General features: G+C 41.0%; 1 protein-coding gene and 1 long non-coding RNA gene across 11 annotated transcripts in view; one reads left to right on the top strand and one right to left on the bottom strand.

Annotated features, from left to right (window-relative positions):
- Nucleotides 1-27,018, bottom strand: part of LOC310709159 — a 105,284-nt gene that overhangs the window by 20,486 nt on the left and 57,780 nt on the right. The gene's annotated exons all lie outside the window — the stretch shown is intronic.
- Nucleotides 1-27,018, top strand: part of TOX2 (TOX high mobility group box family member 2) — a 260,964-nt gene that overhangs the window by 190,756 nt on the left and 43,190 nt on the right. For 7 of the 10 annotated variants that reach the window (XR_014527291.1, XM_083508113.1, XM_083508109.1 and 4 more), the window contains one exon: nt 19,726-19,965. The exons of the other annotated variants lie outside the window; for them this stretch is intronic. Coding sequence is in view for 6 of the 7 variants with exons in the window: in XM_083508113.1 (XP_083364239.1) it covers nt 19,726-19,965 (240 nt within the window). In the remaining variant the exon portion in view is untranslated. The remainder of the gene's footprint in view (nt 1-19,725; nt 19,966-27,018) is intronic. 10 annotated transcript variants of the gene reach the window in all.

Raw genomic sequence — 27,018 nt, 5'->3', positions numbered from 1 at the left:
AGTGCAACTTGGTTTTGCACAGGGTTGCAGTATTAGGAACTTCCTGACTTCCACCTAATAATAGTGGTCGCCATGGAGCGTAACCTGAAAATGCTCAACCTGAAGCGACTTTAACCCGAGGTATGACTGTACATCTGAAGCAACTGATGTTTTGCTGCTTCATGTATGGCAGAAGGAAGGGTAGCCCATGCCTGTTTTCTGCTGGGGAGAGTTCCACGGGTAAATTTCCCTAGATGATCTAAAGCAGGGGTAGGCAACCTAAGGCCCATGGGCCACAAGCGGCCCACGGGGGTTGTTTAATTGGCCCATGAGCCGCCCCCGAACTGAGCCACCTGCTCAGCGAGTCCCTGTGTGCTGTGCTAAACTGACGCAGTACGGTGCAGGGACTCCTTTCCACGGTGCTGGAAATCACATCTGCGCATGCACAGATGCCAAAAATCGTGTCTGCACAGAGGCAGACACCGGAAAACATGTCTGCACAGATGACGCCGGAAATTGCGGGCCTGTGCACTCACGCACACTTGTGATCCGGCCCATGGAAGAATCTCCCCTGGAGTGAACTGGCCCAGGTGAGATAAACCTTGCCCACCCCTGATCTTACAGTCCTACACAGGGGCAGGTGGTCTTTGAGGTAACCTGCTCCCAACTTGTTCAAGGCTTTATATGAACTTGGTTCAGTAAGTGGCCGGCAGCTAGTGCAGTTCCCTCAGCACAGATGTAATATATGCATGTCCAGAAATGCCACTCAACAAACACATTGCAATCCAGTCATGATGTTACCAACCCAGGGGTCATAGTGGCCAAGTTATCCTTGTTCGGGAAAGTATGTCGTTGGAGTGCCAGCCTAAACTGATAATAGGTGCTTCTTCTTTTTTTTATAAATTTTTTTATTGGTTTTTCACAATTTATATAAACACAAACAATACACAATACAAACATACAAACATGTATAATTTCGAATCCTTTTTTCTTAAACCTTACTTCGCCGACTTCCCCGTACCTCCCCTTTCTGCATCCCAATTCCCAAATTTATTTCAGCAAATCCTCCCCCTTAATTTTATCTAATTTTCCCTTGTTCTTTTCTTTTACTTAACCTTTTACAGCTGTGATCCCCTGTTTTCTATAACCTCAACATTTTAGCACTCATTAATTTTATAATATTTCTTAAGGTAAATTTTAAATTTCTTCCAATCTTCTTCCACCGTCTCTTTCCCCTGGTCTCGGATTCTGCCAATAATAGGTGCTTCTAACCACAGAGGTTAAGCCTCCAATGGCAAAGATTGATCTAGGAGCACCTCAAGGCACCTGGCTGTTCCTTCAGAGGAAGTGCAGTCCCATCCAGCACTCCCCCAACTCCCAGACCAGGGATCTGCTTACCCACAGAGTCTCTGGTTGTCTTGCCATCAATATATTTATTCATCTTGTCTTTGGGCACTTTCTAATGCTGGGCCATTTGAATCTTGTTTGCTACTATGTTACGGTTATGTATTATTATTATTATTATTATTATTATTATTATTATTATAGTTTTTAATGTACCAATAAAAACTATAACATACAATTGTATCGATAATTGCTACTGTAAACTGCACTGTGATTTTAAAAAATGGGGAGCTGTCTATACCTGTGCAGAAATAAGTGCCTGAGGCTATGCCATGAAATCAATGAGAGTGAAGGACTTTTGGTTTAAATTTTATTTTTATTTTACTATTTAATATATTTCTAGCCTGCCCTTCATAATTACTGATATCAAGGTGGGATACAAGAAAACAGTCTCAATGGAACTGTCTCGTTTCCCTAGATTACTCCTGATGGCAATGTTAATGAGACAGCACCAGTTTTCTAGTAATGCTTTATTGAAACAAGCATGGTAAAACAAAATGTGAAGACATACAGTGAGGGAAAGGGAGTCATTTCCACCTACAGAGCAATGGCATGGCAATGTTGAAAATTGAGAATTTCAGTCAAGCAGATGCATGCATGCTTGAATACCAGATACAAGGCATAACCAGAGGCAATACATGCACACTTGGCAAGAAGGTGCTTGCATTTGTTTGAATTTGTTCAGTCAAGTAATTGAGCAAACATATTTAAAAAGAGAGGGATGCTACCAGATGCATAATCCCTTCATTGCCATCACTGTCATCCAGGCATTTATTAGCGGATCTCTTTAATTTTTCAAGAAGGCAGGCAAACAGTTGTGGTTTTCTCACTATTTTGCACATGAAATATGGAAACACGTATGAAGATATTACAACTGAGACCTGTAATGAAGTGTTGCAGTGTGAAGCATTCCTGTTCAGGTTGACAGACAGACAGACAGACGGGCCCTTTTGCAGGTTGCTCAATTCCATTCCTTATGCAGTTTTCTATTCTCCTTACCGTACTCCCACCCTAAGACAGCTAGTCAGTATGTCTGAACACTGAACATGCTTAGTCCTCATTTAGCTTTAGTGGGATGGACTTCCCTCCCCTTAAGACTACCTCCCCCCCCCAAAAAAAATATTATTTTGCACTTGTGCAAATCTGGTTATATGCACTCATGTCTGTTGGCACCATTTTGGATCCAAGAATGCTAGCATGATTAGTGCTTATTTAAAAAACCAAAATAAATGTTCAGTCAGCATGTGATAAAAGGATTCCTACTTCAGCAATGTATGAATCTCTTTGTTGTCATTATTGAGAGTATGGCCTCTCAGATCAAATATTTCTGTTTGATGTATGCAGTATTATAATGTAAAGAAACAGACTCATTTAGGTACTATATAGAGGTATAATAGGTACAATATGTCGTGTTAGATTGGGTGATTACAATTTTAAAAGAAACTGTGATCTGGAAATTACTGTGGAATCATGCAACATTTTGCCTTACTGGAGAGCAAGAGAGATGGATTCCAGGTTTAGTTTACCTGTGATTTTATGGACATGACTGCTTTGATGTGGTTCAGTGGTACCTTGGGCTACGAACTTAATTTGTTCTGGAGGTCTGTTCTTAACCTGAAACCGTTCTTAACCTGAGGTGCACTTTTGCTAATGGGTCCTCCTGCTGCCGCCGCACCAGTTCCTCACGATTTCCATTCTCACCCTGGGGCAAAGTTCTCAACCCGAGGTACTACTTCTGGATTAGCAGAGTTTGTAACCCGAAGTGTTTGTAACCCAAAGTGTTTGTAATCCGAGGTACCACCGTATACTCATTCAGAGAATTAACACTGTGGGTTAGTTACCTGATGCCTAATTGAAATATAAAATATATTTGAATAAGACTGGCAGCCAACTGTCAATATAGCAACAGAATCTCCACCCCTTGTTAGCTTCATTCCTATCAAAGTACTTTAGAAAGAGATAGTATATTCAGCTTGCTTGAGTTGTATTAAAAATGGGTGTGGTCACATTCTTCAGATTTTTACTGAAAGTGGTCAATATTGGCTCAACTCAAATGGTAGTCAAGTAGTTCTTTGTTTTGTAAAGACAGTGGAAAAGTACATAGAGTTCTCCTGGGATTAGTTCTACAGTCCTAAACATTTCCACTGCCATGTGAGCCTGTGATACCACTGAGAGGTCCATGTAAGCATTATCAATACGACCCATGAAATTGACTTGGCGACTTGCTGGCATAACAGCTGAGACACCCATCCTAAGCAATTTTATACTGACACAGAAGGCCGCCGAATCAAGTTTGCAAATTTGCACAAATAAGTTTCAAACAGTGTTTTATTTCTGTTTGCCATATGCAGAAGAGAAAGAGAGTAGGAAATTTGTAAGGAGTTGGATTCATTTATCATCATCAGAAGCACTGTTAATGGCTGACATGATTTTGCCTCACAGTTTAATCTCAGTGTTGCTGCACATGGCCTGAGGCCCAAGTTTTTATGCTGAAATGTGCCCAAATTAAACCCCTGTACTTTTAGAAGTGAAAAATGGCAATCCAATCTACACCGTGGTTAAACCAAATTGGATTTCGGCCATGTTGGACATTATGGAATTGGGGTTTTAAAAATTGTCTGAAATATGGATCAAAGCTGTATGGATCAGTGCTATAAAGCAGGGATATTTGTTGGGCTCTGGTGTCAAAGGATATAAAACATATAGTTGGAAAAAACAAAGCAGACATTTGTGCCATGAGGCAAAAGAATCATTTGATTTTTTTAATGTTCGTTTTTTAATTGTGGCATTAAAAAGTTGTTTCAGTATCATCTTGTTCATGCAGCACATAGTTAAACTATGGAATTCTCCATTGGTGAAGGTCATCAACTTGGATGGCTTTAAAAGAGAATGAAACAGATTAAAGGGCTATCAATGGCAACTAACTATGGCCATATTCTACCTCCACTGTTGAAGGCACTATGCCTTTGAATGCCATTTGCTGGAAATCACAAGTAGAGAGAGTGCTAATCCTCTCATGTCCTGCTTTTGGACCTTCCATAGGCATCTGGTGGGCCACTGTGAGAAAAGGATGCTGGAATGGGCCATTCACCTGATACAGCAGGCTCTTCATTTTCCAGCAGTTCTATTTTCTGCTGCATTTTTATTTATTAATTTTGGTTCCGCTGGGTCCTCAGAAGAGAAGTGAATAATTACATCTTAAAGCAGAAGAGCTACTACTTGTTTTTGAACTAATTATCTGCAGATTGAGCCGGCTTCAACTGGCAACTGCAGTTATATCTAGCAACTACAGTTTTCAAGTTAAATTGAATTTTGTGAATCCGTTTTTCCAAGATATTCAGAGTTTCTTAAGCTAAAGCCAGTTGGAAATGTTATCTTCAGTGCAACAGGCAGTCTGCAGGAAAAGTTGCCCAGGCATAGTTTACCAAATAAGGCAGCTTTGGTCAATCCAGTACCGTCCAGATGTTTTGGGCTACAACTCCCAACAGCTCCAGCTAATTCAATCATGTTGGCAGGGTCTGATGGGAATTGTAGTCCAAAATAACTGAAGAACCCCAGGCTGGTGAAAGCTGGAATAAGGGACAGTTTGGATCTGTGGTGACTGTTTTCTATGGCACTTTGGAATTGTGGGTTGCAAAATCAGGCGCCTCCATCTATGCTTTTTGAGATTCCTGTTGAGAAATTTGAAACCACCAGTGCTTAGAAAAAGAATGGGGAATCTTTGGCTATCAGGGATACCAGTTTTATGTTGTTTCCATAATTACACTCCTCTCCTTTTAAAAATAAAGTTTTGTTTCATAAAACAGCAAAAAGAACAAAAAGGAAACATATAAGATCCAATTCAGCTTCATGCTCTATTATGCCCCCTCCAGTATGTACCTACCAATACCAATAAGGTCAACTACAGAGGCCCTTTTCCATGTGCTCCCTCAGTCTAAAGTTAGGAGAATGAATGCAACAAAGAGGGGGGGGCTTTGCATTGGTGTCCATCCCTGCCCCCCCCCGTAAACAATGCTGTCCCTAGGGAAGCTCACCTGCTGCCCACATTGCTGTCTTTTCAGCACCAAATTAAGAGTTTTCCTTTATCCTCAAGCCTTTTAAGATCTGCTTTTAAGCCGCTGTGGTACAGCTGGTGGTTTTAATGTAGGTACTTGATGGCTGTTTTAGTTCTGTGCTGTTAATGGTCTTTTATTGTGCTGTTTCTGTATTTGAAGTTTTATACTAGTTGTCTTTTAAATTTATTGTGGGTTCGTGTCCTTATGCTTTTATTCTCATTTTATTTGTATGGCTCTAAGAGAATATATTTTATGAGGTGTCTCATAAATATTATGGGCCTGGGGGCCACACCTCACTCTCACGTGCTCCCATCTCCTCTCCCCATCCTCTCTTCACATACTCTGGTTCCTTCCTTCAGTTCCTGGCTTGCATTAACCATAATTTCACCAGACTTCTGAAATGGGTAAACTATGGTTTGCCCAAACCCTAGAATGTAGCATATGTGATACTTTTCGGTGAGGTCCCTTTGGAGCCTGTTTTTGAAGGAAAAGGAGGGGGGAAATAGCACTTCATCATCAATTAGCGCCTTCTGCAATGTGGGAGAAGACAGGCAGGTTTGATCCTGGTTACTTTGAAAAACTGTAGTGCAGTAGTTGCCTTGCATGGAAAGCTTATTCCATTTGAAATGGTGCCAGGCCACATGCTCCGAGCAAAAGAGTACAAGAGTAATATCTGCTCTATATTAATTATGACTTCTGAAGCTTTGCCTAATTACATTCCCTCTCTTAAGATGACACAAATATTTATGAGTGGGACATTTTATTCTCGTTGTAATCAGTGACATAAATAGGTAACACCTTTATAAAGAGTTAATAAAAATATGTAAACACCGGATAGAGTGCAAAATATTGAGCAGTGTGCAGTAAAACATTCCAATGTTTATTGTATTAATTGAATATTCATGAGATGCCAATTTAAATTACAGTTCACAACTGTTGCTGTGTCTAATGAATAATTTAAACAAGTGTGGCCAAAGAGATTTCAACGCTGCATTAGCAAACTGCAACGGATTAGCAACAGAGAATTTATAATTAGCTTTGTATATCCTATAATAAATTCATTGGAAAGATGGTTTTAATTATCCCACATGTTAATTTGGAATAGAGTGCATTAATTTTCAACTAAAAAGTAACCCTTTCCTCCCAGGTGATGATTCCCCCCCTTTAATTTTGTAATTGCATGGCATTTTCTAGGTTTTCACTTTCTAAGTCTGATTATTATTATTATTATTATTATTATTATTATTATTATCCATGGGTTGGGGTCCTATCCCCCGGAGCAGGAGAAAACAAGCTTGCTGCTTCTTCCATGTAGCAACCCTAGTTTAGATATTTGAAGATGGCTATCAAATGTCTTCTCAGTCTCCTCTTATCCAGGCTAAACATACTCAGCTGCCTCAACCATTCCTCATAAATCCTGGTTTCCAGACTTTTGGTCATTTGCAGTTGCGGTGACTGACCAGGATTGAGACCTTGTGGTCATAGTGAATGGCTTGATGAAAATAAGGACCCAATGTGTGACAGCTATGAAGAAGGCAAATTCCATGCAAAGGGGATCATTAAGAAAGGAACTGAAAACAAAATGTTGTTATATGGTGCAGCCACATTTGGAATGCTGTGTACAGTTCTCTGGCCAAACCTCAGCAAGGATATTGTAAAGCTGGGAAAGGTTACGAAAGGGGGCAGTCAGAATGATCAAGGGGGTGGAACAACTCCCCTATGAGGTAAGGCTGCAGCATTTGAGACTTCGTGTTTTGAAAAAATGTGAGTGAAAGGACCTGGTGGAAGTGTGTAAAATGATAAATGGCACAGAGAAAGCAGCTAGAGAAAAGTTTTTTTTCTCCCTCTGTAATCGTACTACAAGCTGTCAGGCTGAATGTTAGAGGATTCAGGACAGAGCAAAGACAGTTCTTCTTCACACAGCACATAGTTAAACTATGTAAATAGCTCTCATGAGAGACAGGGATGGGCACCATCTTGGATGGCTTTAAAAGAAGATTAGACAAATTCATGGTGGCTAAACACTTGGATTGCTATGCCCTGCCTCCACACTTGGAGGCGGCATTTTTTATTTTTAAATTAAATTTACATTCTGCCCGGTACCTGCAGGTCTCAGGGTGGTTCTCAGGATATGTATTCTGTTCAATGCCGGTTGTTGGAAAGCTCTTTTGCACTTGGGTCCTGCCTGTGGTTTTCCTGCAGGCATCTGCTTGGCCACAGGTTGCTGGACTAGATGGGCCACTGGCCTGATCCAGCAGGCGGCTGTTCTGTTCTTATCGGGGTCAGAATTGGATTCAATTGGGAACATAATGCTCTGTGGAATATGCAATGGTCCCTTTCCTTGTGAGTTGTTTTAGGGCTCAGGGTGGAGGAAGGATGGAAATATGGTTTGAGTGGAAGAATGCTTTGCCCAGATCCCAATATTGCTTCACAACACCCCAGGTATCCCATTGGTTCTTCATCAACGGCATATAAAAGCTTTATTCCTGGGTCTTTGCTTGAATAGTGTAGGTTGGCCTGTCTTGAATAGCTCTCCTTTTTTTGTCCTGCAAAGCTGTTTGGCTGCTATCTCTTTCTATCCCTCCCACCTTTTATTCCCTGCCTGCCTACTCTGCTTCCTCCACCTGCCTACATCTTTGCTCCCGCAGCAATTTGGACAGATTTCTCAGCTGAGACTCTGGCCTGTAATGGGCTCCCTGGATCTGCTCCAGCACTCTGGCCAATTGCAGTCCTAGTCATCTCTGGATTATCACTTCAGCTTTCCATATACTCAGCTGTCTACAGGCAAGTGCTCCAAAATGGTGTGAAAGTGAGCAGCCTTTTGAAACCTCCCTTCACTCAAAAGAACCCCAAATAAATAAAATGTCCCTTTCAGAACTTCAGTCTTAATTAGAATATACAGTGCAGCTCATTAGACAGTGGGGAAATTGAGGAATATTTCAGAGTGCATACATCTTCGGGTGTGCATGAGAACATCTGTCCTTGGCATTCAGATTCTGAAAGAGCCTCTTGGTTTCCAGCGAATAAAGGAGCACCCCTTCCAGGTGGTATTGTTTAATTCCAGGTCGTTAGGTTAATCAGATCTTGCTGATGTTTGATTTGTTCTGTAATATAAACATTGACTTGGCACATGTCCTTAAGATCTGATTGGATAAAAATGCAAATGCTGCATTGAACATAGTGTTCCTTCTGGAATATTTTGGTGACACAGACACAGAGACAAAGAGAGGCAGCTTTTGAAAAAGCTTAATTGAAATATGCGCTGTTTTCTTTGAGATTCATCTGGTATATGAAAATAGGCAGCTGGCTGTAAAATGTAAAGTGCAGAGAGAGAAGAGATAAAAAGTTACTTTCTTTTCCCTAGTGCCCCAGAGGAATAAATTTTATTTTGCTTGGCCATGTTCTTAGTGAATCCTAATCAGCTAGAATGTCTGGTTAATACTTATTGATACGGTGTAGAGCAGTAAAAGTATTTTATTTTCCCTTGTTTTGCTGAAATATTTGACTTTCAAGGGAGTGCAAATTGTAGATAGTTGTATCTTAAATGCTTAAGTGGTTTTCTTGATGGAATTGCATATTTGGCACACAAGAGACGGAGACCCAGGTGGAGCAATCTTCACCTCGATTAATCAGGGATTATTTTGTTAATTTTTCATGAGAATATCCCGAACAATCCCAGTGCATTTCAGAGGTACAACTTTGTTGGCCCTGCCATGTTATCAGTCGGGCCAGAGAAGTAATGGAAAGTGAAGATGAAGATGTGTTCTAGCTAATCAACATTTTTTTAGGACATCAAGACAATGTCATCAAATATCATACTGCCTAGTATTCAGTTCTTGGCAAACCAAAATTGTCAGTGATCATGCAATGAATAATTTAAATGCAAAATCATAGGTTCTGCATCTACATGATTGATGACTGGCTCCTTTTCATGTAGGACCAGCATATTCATGATGTGTTGGGAGACCTGCTGGTAACCAAAGTAGACATGGCATGAATCAATCCTTCCCTTACTTTGTGCTAAGGCAGAATGGGGGTGAAGGGTTGCTAATATTCCCTTCATATCCAGTGATTTCCCCCACCCCACCCCTTTTCAAAAGGAACCACAAGGTGTGGGAAGAAGAACAAGAGAATGAATGTACCCGTGTTGCCAGAGCAAAGGAGCCCACATCCCCTTGCCTTGAACCAGTCATACATATTGATAGTTGAAGTAGAATCCATTGGAAGTAATGCGATTCCGATGGCTGAAATCTACATCATGTTGTAGATCAATGCTGTATTACTTTCCATCCAAATGTTCCTCCACATAACCATTCTGTCCCACAACCAGACATGACTACAATGTACGTCTCAGCACATGCTGCTATAAGGGTATTGAAAATTGCCAGCAGAACACAGCAATATAGGGAGCATTGATCCAACTTCCTGGAGGTAACTTTTCAGAGTCAGCAATGGAAGGGCATAAATAAGGAAGACTTGTGTCCATAGCGCAATGCACTTGGAAGACCAGACTCTAAATGACCAATGTTACTGTGTCACATGTTAATTGCAAGGGCCCGGGAACCTGTTATCGCTTTTAACATTTCTGAACAAAACTCCCTTGATATATTGCAGTGTGAATGTTAAAATGTAATAGCACACAACCCACGTGTGTGCATGTAATAGCATGGTGGACTGTATAACACAACCACAATGAGACTGGCCCAACCTTCTGCCACAATAGCAGTAGCTGGTATATATGCATGTAGCAGTGTTAAGATGCAAACCCTGTTTCAAGCTGGGACTAGTTTCAGAAGGATCTTGGTTTTAACCTGGAATGGAGCCACATTTTTGTAGCAGTAATAATAATATTATAATAATTTATTATTTATACCCCATCCATCTGGCTGGGTTTCCCCAGCCACTTTGGGTGGCTCCCAACAGAATATTAAAAACACAATAAAACATTAAACATTAAAACTTCCCTAAACAGCACAAGCAGCACAAGTTTACGTTTATTCTTTTATAAAGAATCCAAATGGCAGAGTAGCATCTGATTTTGTCATATCAGAGAGCTTTCTCTGTGTCTTCAATAATAAAGGTTTCTACATATATGGTGGTTTTTACACAATTCTGGCGTGTCATTTTAAACCTAAGATAAGAAGGCAGAATGGAGTCCATGAAATGTAATTTGAACACCACATGGCCCCCCAGATGCTCCCATCTTCAATTCAGATGAGTGGAAGAACTTGCATTGTCTCATCCCAGGCACATAATAGCCACATCTGTTTTAGCACTAAAGCTGTTAAGGATCCTAGGAAGATGCAATGCCGAAAAACACTCAGACTTGGACAAATTAATTGTCAGTTGTACATTTGTCTGCTCTCTTAAAATCTCAAGGCGTTACCTAGGATTTTACCTCAGTATATGTCCTGGGTGATATGCATGGATCTTAACATACCTTTTAAAAGATATATTTGGAGGAGGGGTGTCAGAAACAAATATTACATTTATTTACATTTATTGCTGATACATTTGTAAAATGGTGTTTTCATATTTAGGCTTGGTGTGGCTGCTTGGTGTGGATTTTTTAAAAAAATAATTTTAAATGCTGGATCAAATTTTGCAGTGAGGGACAATGCTTTCAAAATTAATTCACCGCGCTCCTCCCTAGAGAGTGATTTTTCTAGATTGTCTTCTTGTTTTTCCTATCCTGTTCTAAAATCACTATATTTTATGCTCCCTGCAATAAACTGTAGAGGCCTGTCATTACTTGGGGGCCTTTCACTTTATAGCAACACGATATCTAAAATGTCTAGCAAAGGCCAGAAGAGGCATAAAACAAGGTGGATGGGACTCTGCAAAAAAGCTCAATAAAACACAAAAGCTCACGTGGGAAAATGTATCTGAGCTCTGGATACACATCATGAACTTTGTCACTATTGCTTTGTGGCACAGAGAAGGAAGGAACAGCAGAAAAATCTTTTTGCAGAGTGGATACAAACATTGGCAGGCCATGGGCAAACTACCTTGCCACAGACACTTCCCAGCAAGATCTCTTCTGGCAGCAATAATCTATTGTGTAACTGTTTCAACATTAAGATTGTGCCGTATGAGTTTTGTTGCATTTATGTTCTGCTGCACACAGTAGCAGCCAGCGTAGACCTTCCAAGTATCTCTGTTTTCCAGGGACAGTCCCAGATTGTCAGAAGCCGTTCCGGTTTCTGATTTGATCCCCAAATGTCCCGCTTTTCCTTAGGACGTCCCTATTTTCACTGGAGAAATGTTGGAGGATATAGAGTTATCCAACCCTTGAGCCATCTGAAGGCAGCCCTGTATAGGGAAGTTTTTTAATGTTTCATGTTTTATTGTGTTTTTATGTACAGTGGTACCTCGGGTTAAGTACTTAATTCGTTCCAGAGGTCCATTCTTAACTGAAACGGTTCTTAACCTGAAGCATCACTTTAGCTAATGGGGCCTCCTGCTGCCGCTGCAGCACGATTTCTGTTCTCATCCTGAAGCAAAGTTCTTAACCCAAGGTACTATTTCTGGGTTAGCGGAGTCTGTAACCTGAAGTGTCCGTAACCTGAAGCGTATGTAACCCAAGGTACCACTGTATGTTGGAAGCTGCCCAGAGTGGCTGAGGCAACTCAGTCAGTTGGGTGGGGTATTATCATCACCATCACCATCATGGAATAAGACACCCCTGTTTTCATTAGAGAAATGTTGAAGGGCATGCCAGTGTGGTGGAGCATTGCCACTCACCTGACCTCTGGACAGATGAGCCGCTGTCGCTTACTGGGAGGGGTAAGGCAGCAGGGAAGCCAATGTAGTTTACATGCACCAGCAGGAGCACCAGATTGGCTCCACTGGCACATCTGCACTGCACTGACCCTGTTGCCTTGTCCCTCTGCTTCCTGGTAAGCAACAGCCATGCCCTTTTGTGAGGTCAGGTGAGCACCACTGCTCCACGATGCCATAGGCTGCACAGAACATAAAGGAAAAAAAGAGAGGTTATCCCACAAGAGGCAAAAACTGAAGCAAAGTCACTGTCACTTCATTAGTGCCTTACTTTTCCATCATCATTACACTCAAAGCTATTCACATTGAAGCATGACAAAACACCAACACCACCAACACCACATGACTATGACTTGCCCATATAAGACAATCTGAAACTGTTTCATAGTAACAAGAATAAAACATCAATATAAAAATGTCACAACTACAGTACTTAATAATTCAATTAAACAAAGAAAACACACCCTGGCCTTGATGGTAATAAGTGATAGGTAACAAAGCACACTCTCCTCTGGTGAGATAAGGTGACTAACCAGTAATGGGGGAAAATTGCATGTTACAGCTGCGTGTCAAAAATTTGGTGTGTATTGATGTTAGCGTGTGAATACAGATAATCTGAGTATATAAAGCCCCATACAGCTTGGAACCGGGATACATCAAAGATCACCTCACCCCTTATGTACATTTACAGGTATCTGCAGTGAAAACAAACTCCAAGCCAGTTGTTTCATTTATGGCTCTAAAACATGGATGAAGCCTGGTACGTTAACGGGGCGTTCCCCATTTGTTAAACACCATTTTCCGTTGTTTCCAGCAGCTTTTCTTAACACAGAGGCTGTGGAGATTCATCTTCATAATGAAGTGTTAATTGTGTTTGGATGACTCTTTCCCCAGTAATAATAGTGTGCCGTAACACTAGATCATAGCCCGTCAAAACACGGGATTCAGATTGCTGTACTAATATCCTCCAAAAAATAGTAACAGATTTGTGTCAAATATGGGGTGGCAGCAGAGAGGGAAAGCAATAAAAGTAACCGGACTTGTGGGGAACATGGGCATGGGGGTGTTCTTTCACTTCCAAAGTGTGCAGTGCCCTAATAATGAATATTTTTAAGATTAGGCAATTTCCTAATTTAAATTAGCCTTGCTTTCTTTAGAAGTGAGAATCAGGCTTAATGGTGAATGTTTTAATGTCGTAAGTTATCACTTTGTAGAAAAACCTACATGTTTTAGGAGATGGAATATCTCAAATCTCAAAATTAGGCACATTCAGAAGAGATGTTCATCCTGCAAAGATGAAGGGGGGAAGCCATGCTGCAATAACTTCACCATGCATTCTGCTTGGCAAGGTTCTCAGCACCGTGCAGAATGCAGGCTTTCCATTGAGAGTACCATATTACAATACAGTAATGTGAACTAGCTGTGCCTGTATATGAACCAGTGATTGAGAGCTATAGCTGTAGGAAGCCTCTACTGTGTGATAAACGCACCCCCACAGAAATAAATTACTCCCTCTCTAAATCCTTCCCTACTGTTCCCCTCGTGTTCATAACAGGATGATCGGTTGAACCAAAAAGGTGGCTGTTACTTTAAAGGATAAATTAGTTTGACTCTTAACTCAATAATTAAAACGGTTATGGCTATGAGCCTGCAGGGATAATGTACTATTATTATAGTCATTTGTTTCAATTAAATGCTTACTGATTTCACAATAGCAGCTGGGCACCTGTGTGAGATAGCTATTACTCTGAACAAGACATCTCAAATTCCACCAGAAATTTGTCGCCTCTCCAAAGCATTTTCCATACACCATGAAAGTTTATTAGGAACAGTTACAAATTGGGAGGAGGAGTGGGTGGTAATTAGGTGTGTGTGTGTGTGTGTGTGTGTGTGTGTGTGTGTATGTGTGTGTGTGTGTGTATAAAATCAATTTCTAGCAAAGTCTGAGGAGAATCTTAGGAGGAGTGACAGATATAGATTAGGTATCTCAGAATATCTTTTCTGATTTGTTACCATTGAGGAAGTTGTTCCTGTGAACTGCTGATTTGAGGTGAGAGTAGCTTTTGGTCCACCAAAGAAGCAGAAATATAAAATGCTTGATCAAGCTTGACAGGCCAGAATGTTTTCTTCAGAGAAATGCAGTAGTAGCTAATAATAATGGAGGGGCAGAGCATGTGCTATACTGAGGAGAGACATTAATGGCTGCCTTAGCAGAACGGCACCACTTTTTCTGTTGGTTAGTTACCTTCTTGCAAGGGAAAGGAAATAAATCATCCTTCGGTGATATCACAGTGAGTCAGAATTCCTGTTAATCCATGGTAAAATGCTCAGCAGATTTTTCACATATTCACCACAGTCAGGAAGCATGATTGCAGACCTCCCATGGGAAATCCCTTAACACCTTCATGTATTTTCTAGAATATGACTTCCTGGTATACTTGACTATGCAGCTCTCCTTTCTTAACATATGGGTTTAATGGTGCTCATGTTGCACAAGTATTCATTGCAACATGACATCTGAGAACACTTTCCCCCCTCCATGTTTGTGAGGTAGGTGCACCAGGAAATTTGTCTGGTTTCAAAATGTCCACTTCTTTAGCTGAAGCCAAACTGAGCCTAAACATATTTAACACAAACCACTCATACTTGGTTCATTAATAACCTTTCCCTTTGCTACTGTTCATTATACCTTCCTTCCCCACCATTGACTTTTCCCTAATTATCTCCCCAAGAGACATTAGTTAACATGGTTAAAATTTAACTTGTAAACTATTTGGGCCCAAATCCGGCCGTTTTGTTTATGCTATGCTAGAAAGTACCCTGGTACTCATGGTGCCATGTTAATAGTCATTGTCTTTCTCTTCTCTCACACTTTCTAATCTGCAGTCATCTCCAGGTGCAACTGCTTTCCCACCTCCCTCACAACATTTTTTTTCCACATTGGTAGGTTTGACCAACTGGAAATGATTTAGTGCAGCTATGGCTTGCATTCAAAGCAGCACTAAGCCTCATACTCCATTACTGCAAGGATTTATGCTTGCACAACAGAACAATTTCCTCCTCTTCTTCTTTGGCACCTCTCCTAAATCTGTTCTGGGATTTCCCCAACCCCTCCTGAGGTGATTTGGGGAGTGGGTCGGTAACAATGTCTACCCACCATGAGGCATAAAGCACAGTGGGGCCCCAATCCCAAACTGAGTGTGTTCAGCTGGAATCTTCCCATTGCTATTAATGGTTGCTAGATGGAACACATACTCATTTCTGCAAATTTTCATAAGAAATTTTCTGCACAGGTCTCATATCCATAATTACACTCATGGACTGGTTCTGCTCTGCTGCATAAATAATATGCACTTTAAAGGGGAAAAATGTATGATTACATATTTAATGGATAAATGGAGCCGTTGTGGTCTACTGGCTCCATAATAAGAATTTTTAAAAATATCTTAATATAGTATTTGCCCAAGAGACTAATGCAGCTGCAGATGGGAATGATATTTTAGATTTGTTTAAAACCCAACAATCTACATTATATCTTTCTACAATTATAAAATACATATTTTATGAACTTTCCTTAATTTAAATGTAAAATAATGAAAATACATTATTTTCCTTAGCAGCTGGCCCATCATCTTCAGCGTTGAGAGCTTTTATTAAACAGTAAAAATCCAAAGTAACTCTTGAGCAATTTGCCATTTTCTCTAGACATTAGGATAGAGTCATTGCTAATAAGTTGATATAATAATATACTCTGGACTCATGTATGTACACACTTGAGTTCTCTCCAGATGATTATCAGCTGACAGCTTATCTCAGTTGAAATGCATTGTGTGATGTGAGTTGGTAAGAAAAGTTCTCTCTGTGGTGGGTTTCCCATCCTCTCATTGAAATAATCCCCAAGTGATGAGCAGATATGTGTGAACCAGCCCTGCGAAGCAAGTGTGAATGTCATTTCAATCTGGAGGAAGCTGAAATGCTGCGTCAGCTTCTTTGGAGCCAGGTAGAAATGGAATATAAATGCAACAATTTTAAAAAATGTAAACTGAATCCTCATGTTTATTAAACAGAGCAGACGAGAACCGCTCTTGTAAAAATCACGCCTGTTCCCCATTCTCCTTAAGCTCCCCCCTTCAGTACCTTTTAAATATCTAAGCCCAACATGCTGTCTAGTGTTGTAGAAAAGCTCTTGATTCCCGACCTGTAGCAGTAAATCTGCTTCTGCATTTGGATTTATTTCTGTTGAAGCCTACTGAGCCCTCTCAGCTCTCCCCTACATCTCTTACTTTACGAGCTGCTAATGGAGTTGGCAGGAGTCCCCTGCTAATGAGAGATTGCACCTCAGTGGGCTTATCGGAAACGAAAATTGTTAATAAATAAAGCCCTGGGTCTTTAAACTCATGTTAACATTAATCAGATTAATATAAAAAGCACAAAAAAGTCTGGAAAATGTTTAAGACAGTGTTTGATTTCCCTCCTGCTGTTTTCTACTGTGTGAGAATCTGATTGTACCTAAGTATCTGGCTTAATTCCATCTCTGAAATGAGTAGAGAAACTGTGCTGTCCCAATGCCATTGCCTCTCCGTTAGCATACCAAACTAATGAATTCTTTGGTATTACTTTTATAGGTAGAATGGGAATGACAGATCTCTGTTGTTCTGGGGTTTTGTCTCCAGCAAAGAAAGCCAAAATTAGGACAACTGTTTTTTTCTGGGATTTTTGGGGACCATACTTCATTCCTGGGGTATCCCAAAATCTGACGCCACTCTTCTTCTTTGCCTGTCTTAGGTCTATTGTAGGGTTTCCCATTCATCCTTGGGAAGAAGATGTCTGTTGCTCATTTCCATCTCTTAATCCCTTTAAAATCGCCCAATGAATAAAAGGAGGAGGCTAAGCAGCCAAAAACAGCTGAATTGTCATTTATATTAACATTATTATAGAGTAGGGACCAGACTAAATAGTGATCCCCATTGTTAGTGCTTGAGAAGACATCTGGGTAGGCAGCTATCTTGCTCCTTCCACTGGCTCCTTCAAAATCTGTCGCAGCTCAGAATGTGATCGTCATTTGTTATTCAGGAGGCAGAGAATCTCCACAACACATTTTCAATTCTTTGTAATTAAAAGAATTGTCATGTGAGCCAGACCAAAAGTCCTAGTTGCCTAGCATTCTGTCCCTGAGAGTGGTTGGCCAGATAGACCCAAGGAAAAGAGAAATGTGGTGATAATATTCCCCATTTTATTGTATTCGTTGGCCATCAGAGGTGAATTGGCTTTGAATATAGATGTTCCATTTTAGCCATTGTTAGAATTGTCCTGTACCTGATCCTTCTTACCCACTCACACACATTTGAGGACCATGGTGTGGAATTAGAAGTTGATGTCTTAAGCAGCATAGCTTGTATCCAACACAGCCATTGGATGAGCAGAATGACTTCTGATCCCATAATAGATCTTCTCTTCTCCCTCACCACCCCACCCCCTGCAATCTGAGGACACACAAAAAGAAAGGGATAGTCGCTGCAGAGACAGGATGGATTGAAGGCTGTTTTTTTTTTCTTAGAACGAGGATTGAATGCAATAGGGAGGAGCTGGGGGAAATAGTAGCCTGCTTATGTGGTGGAAAGGAGAGATAATGATGGATTGAGGGGAAGTTGGCAACTACAAGGAGCCAACTCCATGGGGTCAAGGAGTCTTCGCCCCCCCTTCAATATTTGAAGGGTTTGGGCACCCCCAAAGTTGATGTGCATTGTCATTCAAATAGTGTTCGTGTACCGTGTCATGTGATGGATTATGCAGGGAAGGGCTTACTTGCCCCCCCCTATATTTTATTCAAGTTGGCACCCCTGGGAAACTAGAAGGTGACTAGAGTGGATATGACTAAGGGCTGTAAATGGGGCAAAAGAGTTTGCTGTGAAAAGCAAAGGTGGGAACTTTATAGTCAATCTGATACATAGTCTATAACAGCAGACAGTACCAGGTGTTTCAAATGGATTACAAGGAAAGCCAGAATGAGCAGATATTGAGTACTTTGGATATAGAACAGTCTCATTCCCAAGCAAGCCAGCTAGAGACAACCCTATAGTGGTATGGTGTATAACTTCCAACTCCCCCCCCCCTCCTATCTGATACAAATGAAACATGGTTGCCAGTGAGAATATTTAAAAAAACACACCACCCAGTTCACTTCATACAGCTTAGCCTCAGGCTATTTAAGTGCTAATGCCCTTTGTGGTCTTTGGCTGCAGGTTTCCATTTTACAAAAATGGTCCCATTTTTAAATATTAAATGTTGCAGGTTATATTTGCATAGGTTGCATAGGCAGACAGTATTCTCTGGATGGGTCAGAAATTCCAAATTTGAGTAAGGATGTTGTTGTTTATAATTCTTCAATGCAATTTTCAAGGATTGTTCATTTTATGGAATAAAACCATGTTTTCAGCTGAATTAAGTGAATGAATTTTTTAAAATTAATATTAGTATTGACATTATTATCACTGAATTTGGTCTTCAATAAATTTTTTTTTTAGAATACATATATACTAAAAATTATTGTATAGGGCATTCATTCATTGTCATTCTTTAAAATGAATTTGATGTTTCCCTTTTCTAACCCATGATTTTGGAACTTCTTTCCAGACTCCTCTCACTTTCTGTTTTCAAAGCATGCCCCCAGTTCATCAAGTTTAAAATTGCTATTTAACTTTTTTTTAAAAAATATCCACTCCAACTGAGAAAACAGACTTCAGTGTTTTACTACATCAAGTTTAACATTCTGTTACTACAAAATATTCTATGGTCCTTTGGATCAAAATTTGGAGTCTCCATCTCTTTATGTTTCCTTAAGTATTCAGGAAGAGAGTCCTGCCTTGTTGCTGTTTACAAGCACATGTTTTGACTTTGGCTTTTTAAAATAAAAACAATAACATGTTTGATTTTTTTTTAAAAAATGGTATGGCCATTTTGAAAAGGAAGCAGTAAGGACACAATTGGCAAACCTGCTGCACTGTGCTGACACAGTTTGGCTTTGTGTTGCCCCCAAAACCTGACATGCCCCAATTCAACAACTGAGCATTGCTGACAACTGTCAGAGGAGCGCTGCTACAAGCCACCTCTCATTGTAGTGCTTCCTGTGGGTTGCATGGCATTTGAATCCCATGGACTGCCAGCCTGTTAAGATACCATAAGTTTCATATTAATACTAACCATATAGTATACCTTTTTATTTGGCAACCAAATGTTGCCAAATATTCTCCAAATTGAAACTAAAATGAAAACAAAGATGTGTAATCCATTGCATTGTTCTGTGTAATGAAACCGTTCTGAGAACAGCAAAGAAAGATCTCAGTGCTTTAAACTAGGAGTAACTTTTACCCAGCATGGAACAGATTAGTTTTTGCCAGTTGATTAACTTCCCAGTAACAACCATGCCCAGCCTGCATCATAATATAATTTTTATAAGACAATAAATATAATACAATTTTAATTAAAAAGTAATATTCTCCTAACTCAGATCCAGGAGATGGTCCACTCAGAAGCCACTTCCTATGAGTCCAACCATCAAGTTCCCCTGATCAATCGAGCAGGGATGTATACCGGTCACATGAGTGCCCTCAGCCAGTCACAGCTGATTTCTCAGATGGGTATGAGGAGCGGTGTTACCCATGGTTCCCCATCACCCCCCGGAAGCAAATCTGCTACACCATCTCCCTCCAGTTCTACTCAGGAAGAGGAGACAGAATCACATTATAAGGTACGTGCAGCCATGCCTGTTTTGACAGACATAGTGTTTGACAGTGGCAGCCAGCCTGCAATGGCGGAAATAATGTGCAGCAGTCAAACCAAAGATATTTTGTTTTTCCTGCAGAGAGAGAGAAGGAGAGACACACACACACACACACTTTCTTGATAACTAAGGCTGTCTGCAAAGAATATTTCTAAGCTAAGAAATTGGAAGACATGTCAGATTTGCAAATTATATCAAGCACAGTAGTGCTATATTGATGCATATAATAAATAGAGCAATTAAGGTAGCTAATTCAGAAAGAGTCTTTTCCCCCTAAATCTTTTTCTGTCTCACCGAAGATGCCAACTGTATCATTTTGTACTGTCCTTCCAGGTTAGGACTATGACAATAAATGCATGGCTTAGTATCCCCTCACACAAGATTTTTGCCAGTTGCAAACATTTTTTTCTGTAGAAGCAAAATTCTCATATTTGTTTGGAGAAAGAAAATGGGAAAACACAGATATCCAGCTGGGGTTTCAGTTGAGCAGTTTGCCACCTCATCACCAGAATGAAATAACAGAGAAAGCTTTCACTATATTTTAACTCAGATAGGTTTGGGATTTTTATTATTTTTTTATGTAATAATTGTTAAGTTAGTCGGTAAAGCAGAAGGGCTGTTAGGCTTCAGGGGAAATTCTTGCCATTCTGCTTTGGCTAGCAGTCAATAGATTCTGGATGTGTTGATGTTAGTGAGCAGACAAATGGAACGAGTATATGTAACATAGAAAGATTCTGTGAAATAAAAATCCTCTTCGTATTTTAGACTGTGAGGTCATGCTAATATATATACATATCCTCAGCCTTGTTTTTTATTCCACATTTCCTAGAGAAACAAACCTTTGTAAGAGTAGCTTTTATCTACATAATATATAGGGTCAGCCTCTTGGGCTTGCCGATCAAAAGGTCAGCAGTTCAAATCCATGTGACGGGGTGAGCTCCCATTGCTCTGTCCCAGCTTCTGCCAACCTAGCAGTTTGAAAGCATACCAGTGCAAGTAGATAAGCAGGTACCACTGCAGCAGGAAGGTAAATGGCATCACTGTGCTCTTTGGCAGTCATCACAATCCTCCCTGCACCAGTTGTGGTTTAGTTGTGCTGGCCACATGACCCATAAAGCTGTCTGTGGATAAATGCCAGCTCCCTTGGCCTGAAAAGCTAGATGAGCACTGCACCCCATAGTTGCCTTTGACTGGACTTAACTGTCCAGGGGTCCTTTACCTTGCCTTTATTTACCTTTACCTATATTACACATTGTTCATGATCTGTCACAAGTTAAGTCCACTTAATTTCAGTTGTAATCTGTGGTATATAAAGGTAAAGGTAAAGGTAAAGGACCCCTGACAGTTAAGTCCAGTTGCAGATGACTCTGGGGGTGCGGCGCTCATCTTGCTTTACAGGCCGAGGGGAGCCGGCGTTTGTCCGCAGACAGTTTTTCTGGGTCATGTGGCCAGCATGAGTAAGCCGCTTCTGGTGCAACAGAACACCTAAACCAGAGCAGCACACGGAAACACCATTTACCTTCCCTCCAGAGTGGTACCTATTTATCTACTTGCACTTTTTGGCATGCTTTCGAACTGCTAGGTTGGCAGGAGCACGGACCGAGCAATGGGAGCTCACCCCGTCGCGGGGATTTGAACTGCCAACCTTCTGATCGGCAAGCCCAAGAGGCTCAGTGGTTTAGACCACAGCGCCACCCGCATCCCTCTATGGTACATAGAAGTGCTTAACTTAGACTAGATTGTGCCCATTGCTTTGATGATTTGGATGTTTAGTTGTGTATCCTGTTATAAGCAGAGTGATTGTTGTCCATAAAATGTGTGCAATATAATTGAGTGATAGATTTCCATTTGGATTCTTCATGCAATGTAACCTGGTTCATATATAATTATCACAGTGCATAGTTTATAGTATAAACTATAGTTGATCACACCAAAAGTTAGCCTTGTGCTACTCCCTCCTTGCCCCTCTCTTTCCACCCCAGCTTTGAGGAAGATATGGTTTGTTAAACTGCGGTTCAAGTGCTACTCACAATCTAGGGTATCAAAACAAGCCCTGGGCAGATACCCTACATTGTAAGTAGCACCTTTGATATCATGGAAAACTATCTGTGATGATGCTAGAGGACACACTGAGACTTTTGCCTCCCCAGCATTGTTTAGAATCAATCCCACGTTCAAAGAAAAAGAGAGGTCATTCTTTGTTTTATAAGCAACAGCGAAAGAGGGGGGTGGAGGGAAATAGAGGACAGACCAAAGAGTAGAAAGAAGTCTTAAAGGAAGTTTGTGACTAGTCAGAGTGTTTATAGGAGGCTCTTCTACATGATCAAAAAGTGTACCCCTGAACAAAAGTAAGCTTGTCAGTAGGAGGTGGCGAGCTGAATGTTTAGAAGGTATTTTGAGGTCTCCTCTTCCATGATTTTAAAACAGGGATAGGCAACTTGGTGCCATGCAGATGTTCTGTACTACAACTCCCATAAACCCTGATCATTGCCCATGCTTACTATGAGTGATAGGAGTTATAGTCCAGAACACAGGGTTGTCTATCCCTGCCTTAAAGTCCGGGTAGGGAACTGTAAGTGGCTGCAGAATGAAAATTTTCTGTACGCATTAAAGTAAATTTCTACAGTAAAGTTGAATTTGTGACAATAAAGGATAGTTTGGCATATATTTCTGAGAAATAAGTGTCCCTTCCGACAAAAATGGAAACTAGTGATCTTCTAGCACCATCTACAGCATATTGGAAGAAGCCTGCTGGAAATTTAGTTGAGAGCTAGGAGAACGAAGTCGTTTGCTCCCTTCCTATAACTTCAGATCCAGAAGACACATAACATATGAATCTGTGTCATTATAGTCCAGTGGTTCATGTGGCGGAAGAAAAGGCTATTTCCATTGGGGACCATTGGAGTACAGAAGCAGCAGAAGAAGGCCCTGAACCCCTTTCACATCAACCATTCCCCTGCTCCAATATGCCCCTCTACCCCAATGGCTTCCTCCTCTCCTTGCATTTTATCTCTTTTAACGAACCACTCTGACACTGGGCCTCTGGTCTTGCTAGAATTTGATTTCAGTTTATTGGCTTTCACCCAGTCTATTACTGAGTCAGGCACCTCCTGTTTCATATGTCACAGGAGCTGCGTGTCATCAGCGTACTGATGACGCTGTGCCTTACCCTTTAAATTCTTCTTTGCAAGATCAATAAACTGACCCAAGAGCCCTTTTTATTCAAAAACAACATGGCCCCAGTGTTCAGATGTTTCCAGAAATATACTTCAGACACCATGTTCAATGTATTATTGTTCCTTTGTGGTTCATTTTTTACTTTCATTTCTGAATTGTACCAATGAGTACAAATTGCAAGTTAAGCCTTTGGACATTGTTATTTCTATATTTGTATTTTGTGCTGTTTGTGTCTTATGTGAAAGTTTGTTGTTCAAATAGTCCAAGCCAGGGTTGGAGAACCTGTGGTTCTCTATATGTGGTTGGACTGCCAACTCGCAAACACCATGAGGAATGCTTAGGAATTGTGGCAGTTGCAGCCTAGCAACATCTGAGGGGTCCCAAGTTTTCCACCTCTAGTTTAAACAACATGTTGTATTCATTTTTGTGCTATCTTCTCAGCAGCATCACTGAGCTTAAATCTGTCATATCATAATTTCCCCCAAAGCACTGTAATGCAGAAGAATTGAATTTTGATACCTCTTTCACAAGGCCCTCTTTTAAATTGGGTGCAGTGGGGGCTCTGCCATTCCACTCAGCTTTGCCACTCCCAGGTAGGAATTAGAATTGCTGCCATAGTCAACAGTGAAAACTGTTTACTCTCACCTAGTTCTATAAAGTGGTAAAATGTTGTCAGTGAAAATCCGTTCCCTCTAAAAATGTGCTGCTTCGGTTATTGATATTGGAATAGTCTTTCCTTTGGGAAAAATATTAATTGTAGTCATTGGGCAGATGAGACATATGTCCTGGGGCTTTTAATGGCCTTCCAGACAGTTCCACCAATGTTCCTTCTTGTTTTCCTTCTGAAAATGGTGCTATCTGTGTAGGTCTCCGATGTCTAGAAGGAGAAGAACAAGCTGTGACTGTTGCTTTGTTCGCTGCATTGGTAATATTCTCTATTTGAACTAAGTTTAACTGATGCTTTCATTTTTGTTTTCAGTAAGTGGCTTTGAATGGCAGTAGATGTTTGATTTGAACACGTTTAGCAAAACTTTGGGAGAGTAATCTTGCAGCAAGAAGCTGAATACACAGTGTTATTGGTCTCTATGCTTGTGAGAAACCAGCTGCAGTGTAGGGGGTTGTAGTGATGTTACTAATGGGGAAATGGAGCTGGGGATATCTGTCTGGTAGAATATATGGGCAATCAGGGAATGGGGCAAAGGAGATGCAGAGCCACTCAGGAGAGCAGAGCAGAGCCTCTCTAGACTTCGTAGCTAAGACCAAACCTAATAAGATTACCCTGTTCTGTGTTTTGGGTATGTCTTCTTAGCTGAAACAAAATATGGGCAATTCTTCTTAGTTAAAACATAGAAACAATTTTGATTATGTTCAGAACTAACAGTGCTGCTAAAAGTCCATTTTTTATTTTTGTTGTATGCCAGCCTAGTGCGTGAACTTTAATCCATTATTGCTTGATGTTCATGGTATGTTATCAGGGACTCAGTGCATTAGCAAATATGATGAGAGTGCTTTGTGCTATAAAGGCTTTTAAGGTCTGGGCTACACTGAATGATGAGTGAACTCTTGCCAGCCCAGTAAAGCTTCAGCAATGATGGGAACCTGACCTACCCTCTCCATGGCTTCATGCAATTGACAATTTTTGCTATACTCTTAACGTCAGGCTTTAAAAACATGGCAGACATATGCTTGTGCAGTTGCCTTTCTCACACTTGTTGTACACACAAAAATGGATGTGGGGGGAGGTTTCTGTTATCAGCAAAAGGATCCAAGATTGTCTTGTGTATGTGAACTTAAGAATAGGAGGAGAACAGTGCAAGAACAGGTCATGACTTGGAGTCACTTAATTCACTGTAGAGGATATTGAAAATTTCAACTCTTTTGGAACATGTGCAGCTTCCTACCAACACTGATGGTTAAGGCTCATCCTCATGTTATGTTTTTATACATGCAGAACCACATGCATGTACAAAGACATGTGTATTTTGGAACATGGACTTGCATTTTTTCATTCCTGAGTGCATGTTGGGAATAGATATCCTCCCTATTATTTGTGTAAGGATGCCAGAATACACAGTCACAGCCATTTGGACTGTATTAGTGGTATTGAATGGTGTCCATCCACTGATGGAACCTAACCCTATGAGTGGAGCAGAGGAAGAAGAGAATTTCCGGCAATCACCCTACTGCAACCCCCTGCACTTCACTAAGTCTGCTCTGAGCAGAGTGAGAGAAGTGCAGTGGGGGAATTGCCAGTGATGCTTCCCTCTCCTGTTCCAATGATAGATTCCATCTTTTGGTGGTCAGATACCACTGAATACCATCACATGACTTATTTCTGCATGTGACATAAGTATTGACCACTGTGGTTACAAAGTTAGCATGACTTTCTAAGCAAGCCCCCTGGGCAAATCTGCCCAAACCTTTTAACAAGAACACCCAAAGTAATATTGCCGCAAATCCATTTTCTTATTTGAATTTGTCCTATTAGCCCTGTTGCATTTACTCCTTCAGTAGGAGAACTGGGAATCTATCCACAAAGCTGCATGAGCCCCCCACCCCCAATGGCACTGTATTTTCTGCCTGTGGCTTTTACCACTTGAAATCCTGTTTTCACAGGAAAACTGTTTCCCCTCCCATGTCCCTGTTTTCTCTTATTACTCAAGACTTTAGATTCAGTTTTTAATTAATGGTTGCAGAACTGAAAAGGTACGTTCGATAAGCAACATCCACATAATTTAATACTTAATTACCGAATGCAATATGCACTTGGTTTGGTATTTTACTAATTACTTAATTAAATTATTACGAGGGCTGAGCTGAAAGAGGGAGGCTTCTTGAAAACATTTGGTAACTGCAAAAAGAGCCTCCTTTTTTCGATGGCTTTTCACAGGTCAAAAGTATTCAACCACAGTGCAAGGTCAGTGACTATTTAGAGCAGCAGGGAAGTGCTGGCCAGGTTGCCCTGATAAAAGGGCTGACAACAGTGAAGGTAGCTGCAATGAGCCCCTGGGGCTTGCCCCTTCCCAAATAGCATCATGCTGCCTGTGACTTTATGACTGCCTCAACCAGACCGGCTGGGATCCAGTGTGGTCTGTAGCTGGGTCTGACAGCAAAACTGGGACACTGGCAAAGGACTCTGCCCAGAAGCACCAGGCAGCACAGGGCTCTCTCAGATGCCAGCCCAGCAGGCAGACACAGGTTTTCATGAGGTCCAGTAACAGGTGGAGAGAGGAAGCAGGCTTTAAAAACCCTGCAGCATTCAAGGAATTGGGAGACCATGGGAGGAGAGCCTGAAACTAGGGTTTAACTGCATCTTGAGGGGAGTCCTCTTTGAAGACTGGTCACCAAGAGATCTCCCCTCCCAGACCCTAAAGAAAATGACTGAAGGCAGATACTCCCTCCACCGGATCCCATAGGGAGGGTTCTGAGATACCCTCTCCAATGCTCCTATTCCCAAACCCAGCATTTTCCCATGAATTGAGTGGCGTGGTAAGGGATTGAAAAGAATCTGCCTGAAAAACCCATTTGAGAAACATTGCAAAGTTTTTGGTGAGAGTGGGTTTGGGTTGGTTTACCTTGCTGCCCTAAACAAGGTGGTGAGTTGTTGTTTTTCTTGTAAGCTGTTGGGAAAACCTTGTTGGGCCTTACACAAGAATCTGCTAGTCCCTCTATTCATCAACCACCTCAGGAAAACAGGGAGAGTAAGTCCTCCCTTCACCCCAGAAAACACTGTGTTGGGAAGGGAGCATTGGCCAGTATAACCAGTATTAACCAATGCTGATCAAGACAAACTATTCTGAGGGATAGTGGGAGAGCTAAGCAGGCCTGCTGGGGGAACTGTGG

Source organism: Podarcis liolepis (genome assembly GCF_965112155.1).
Source record: "Podarcis liolepis genome assembly, chromosome: 6".
Classification (NCBI taxonomy): Eukaryota; Metazoa; Chordata; class Lepidosauria; order Squamata; family Lacertidae; genus Podarcis; species Podarcis liolepis.
The sequence above is the reverse complement of the archived record's forward strand: the minus strand, read 5'-3'. Positions and strand labels throughout refer to the sequence as shown.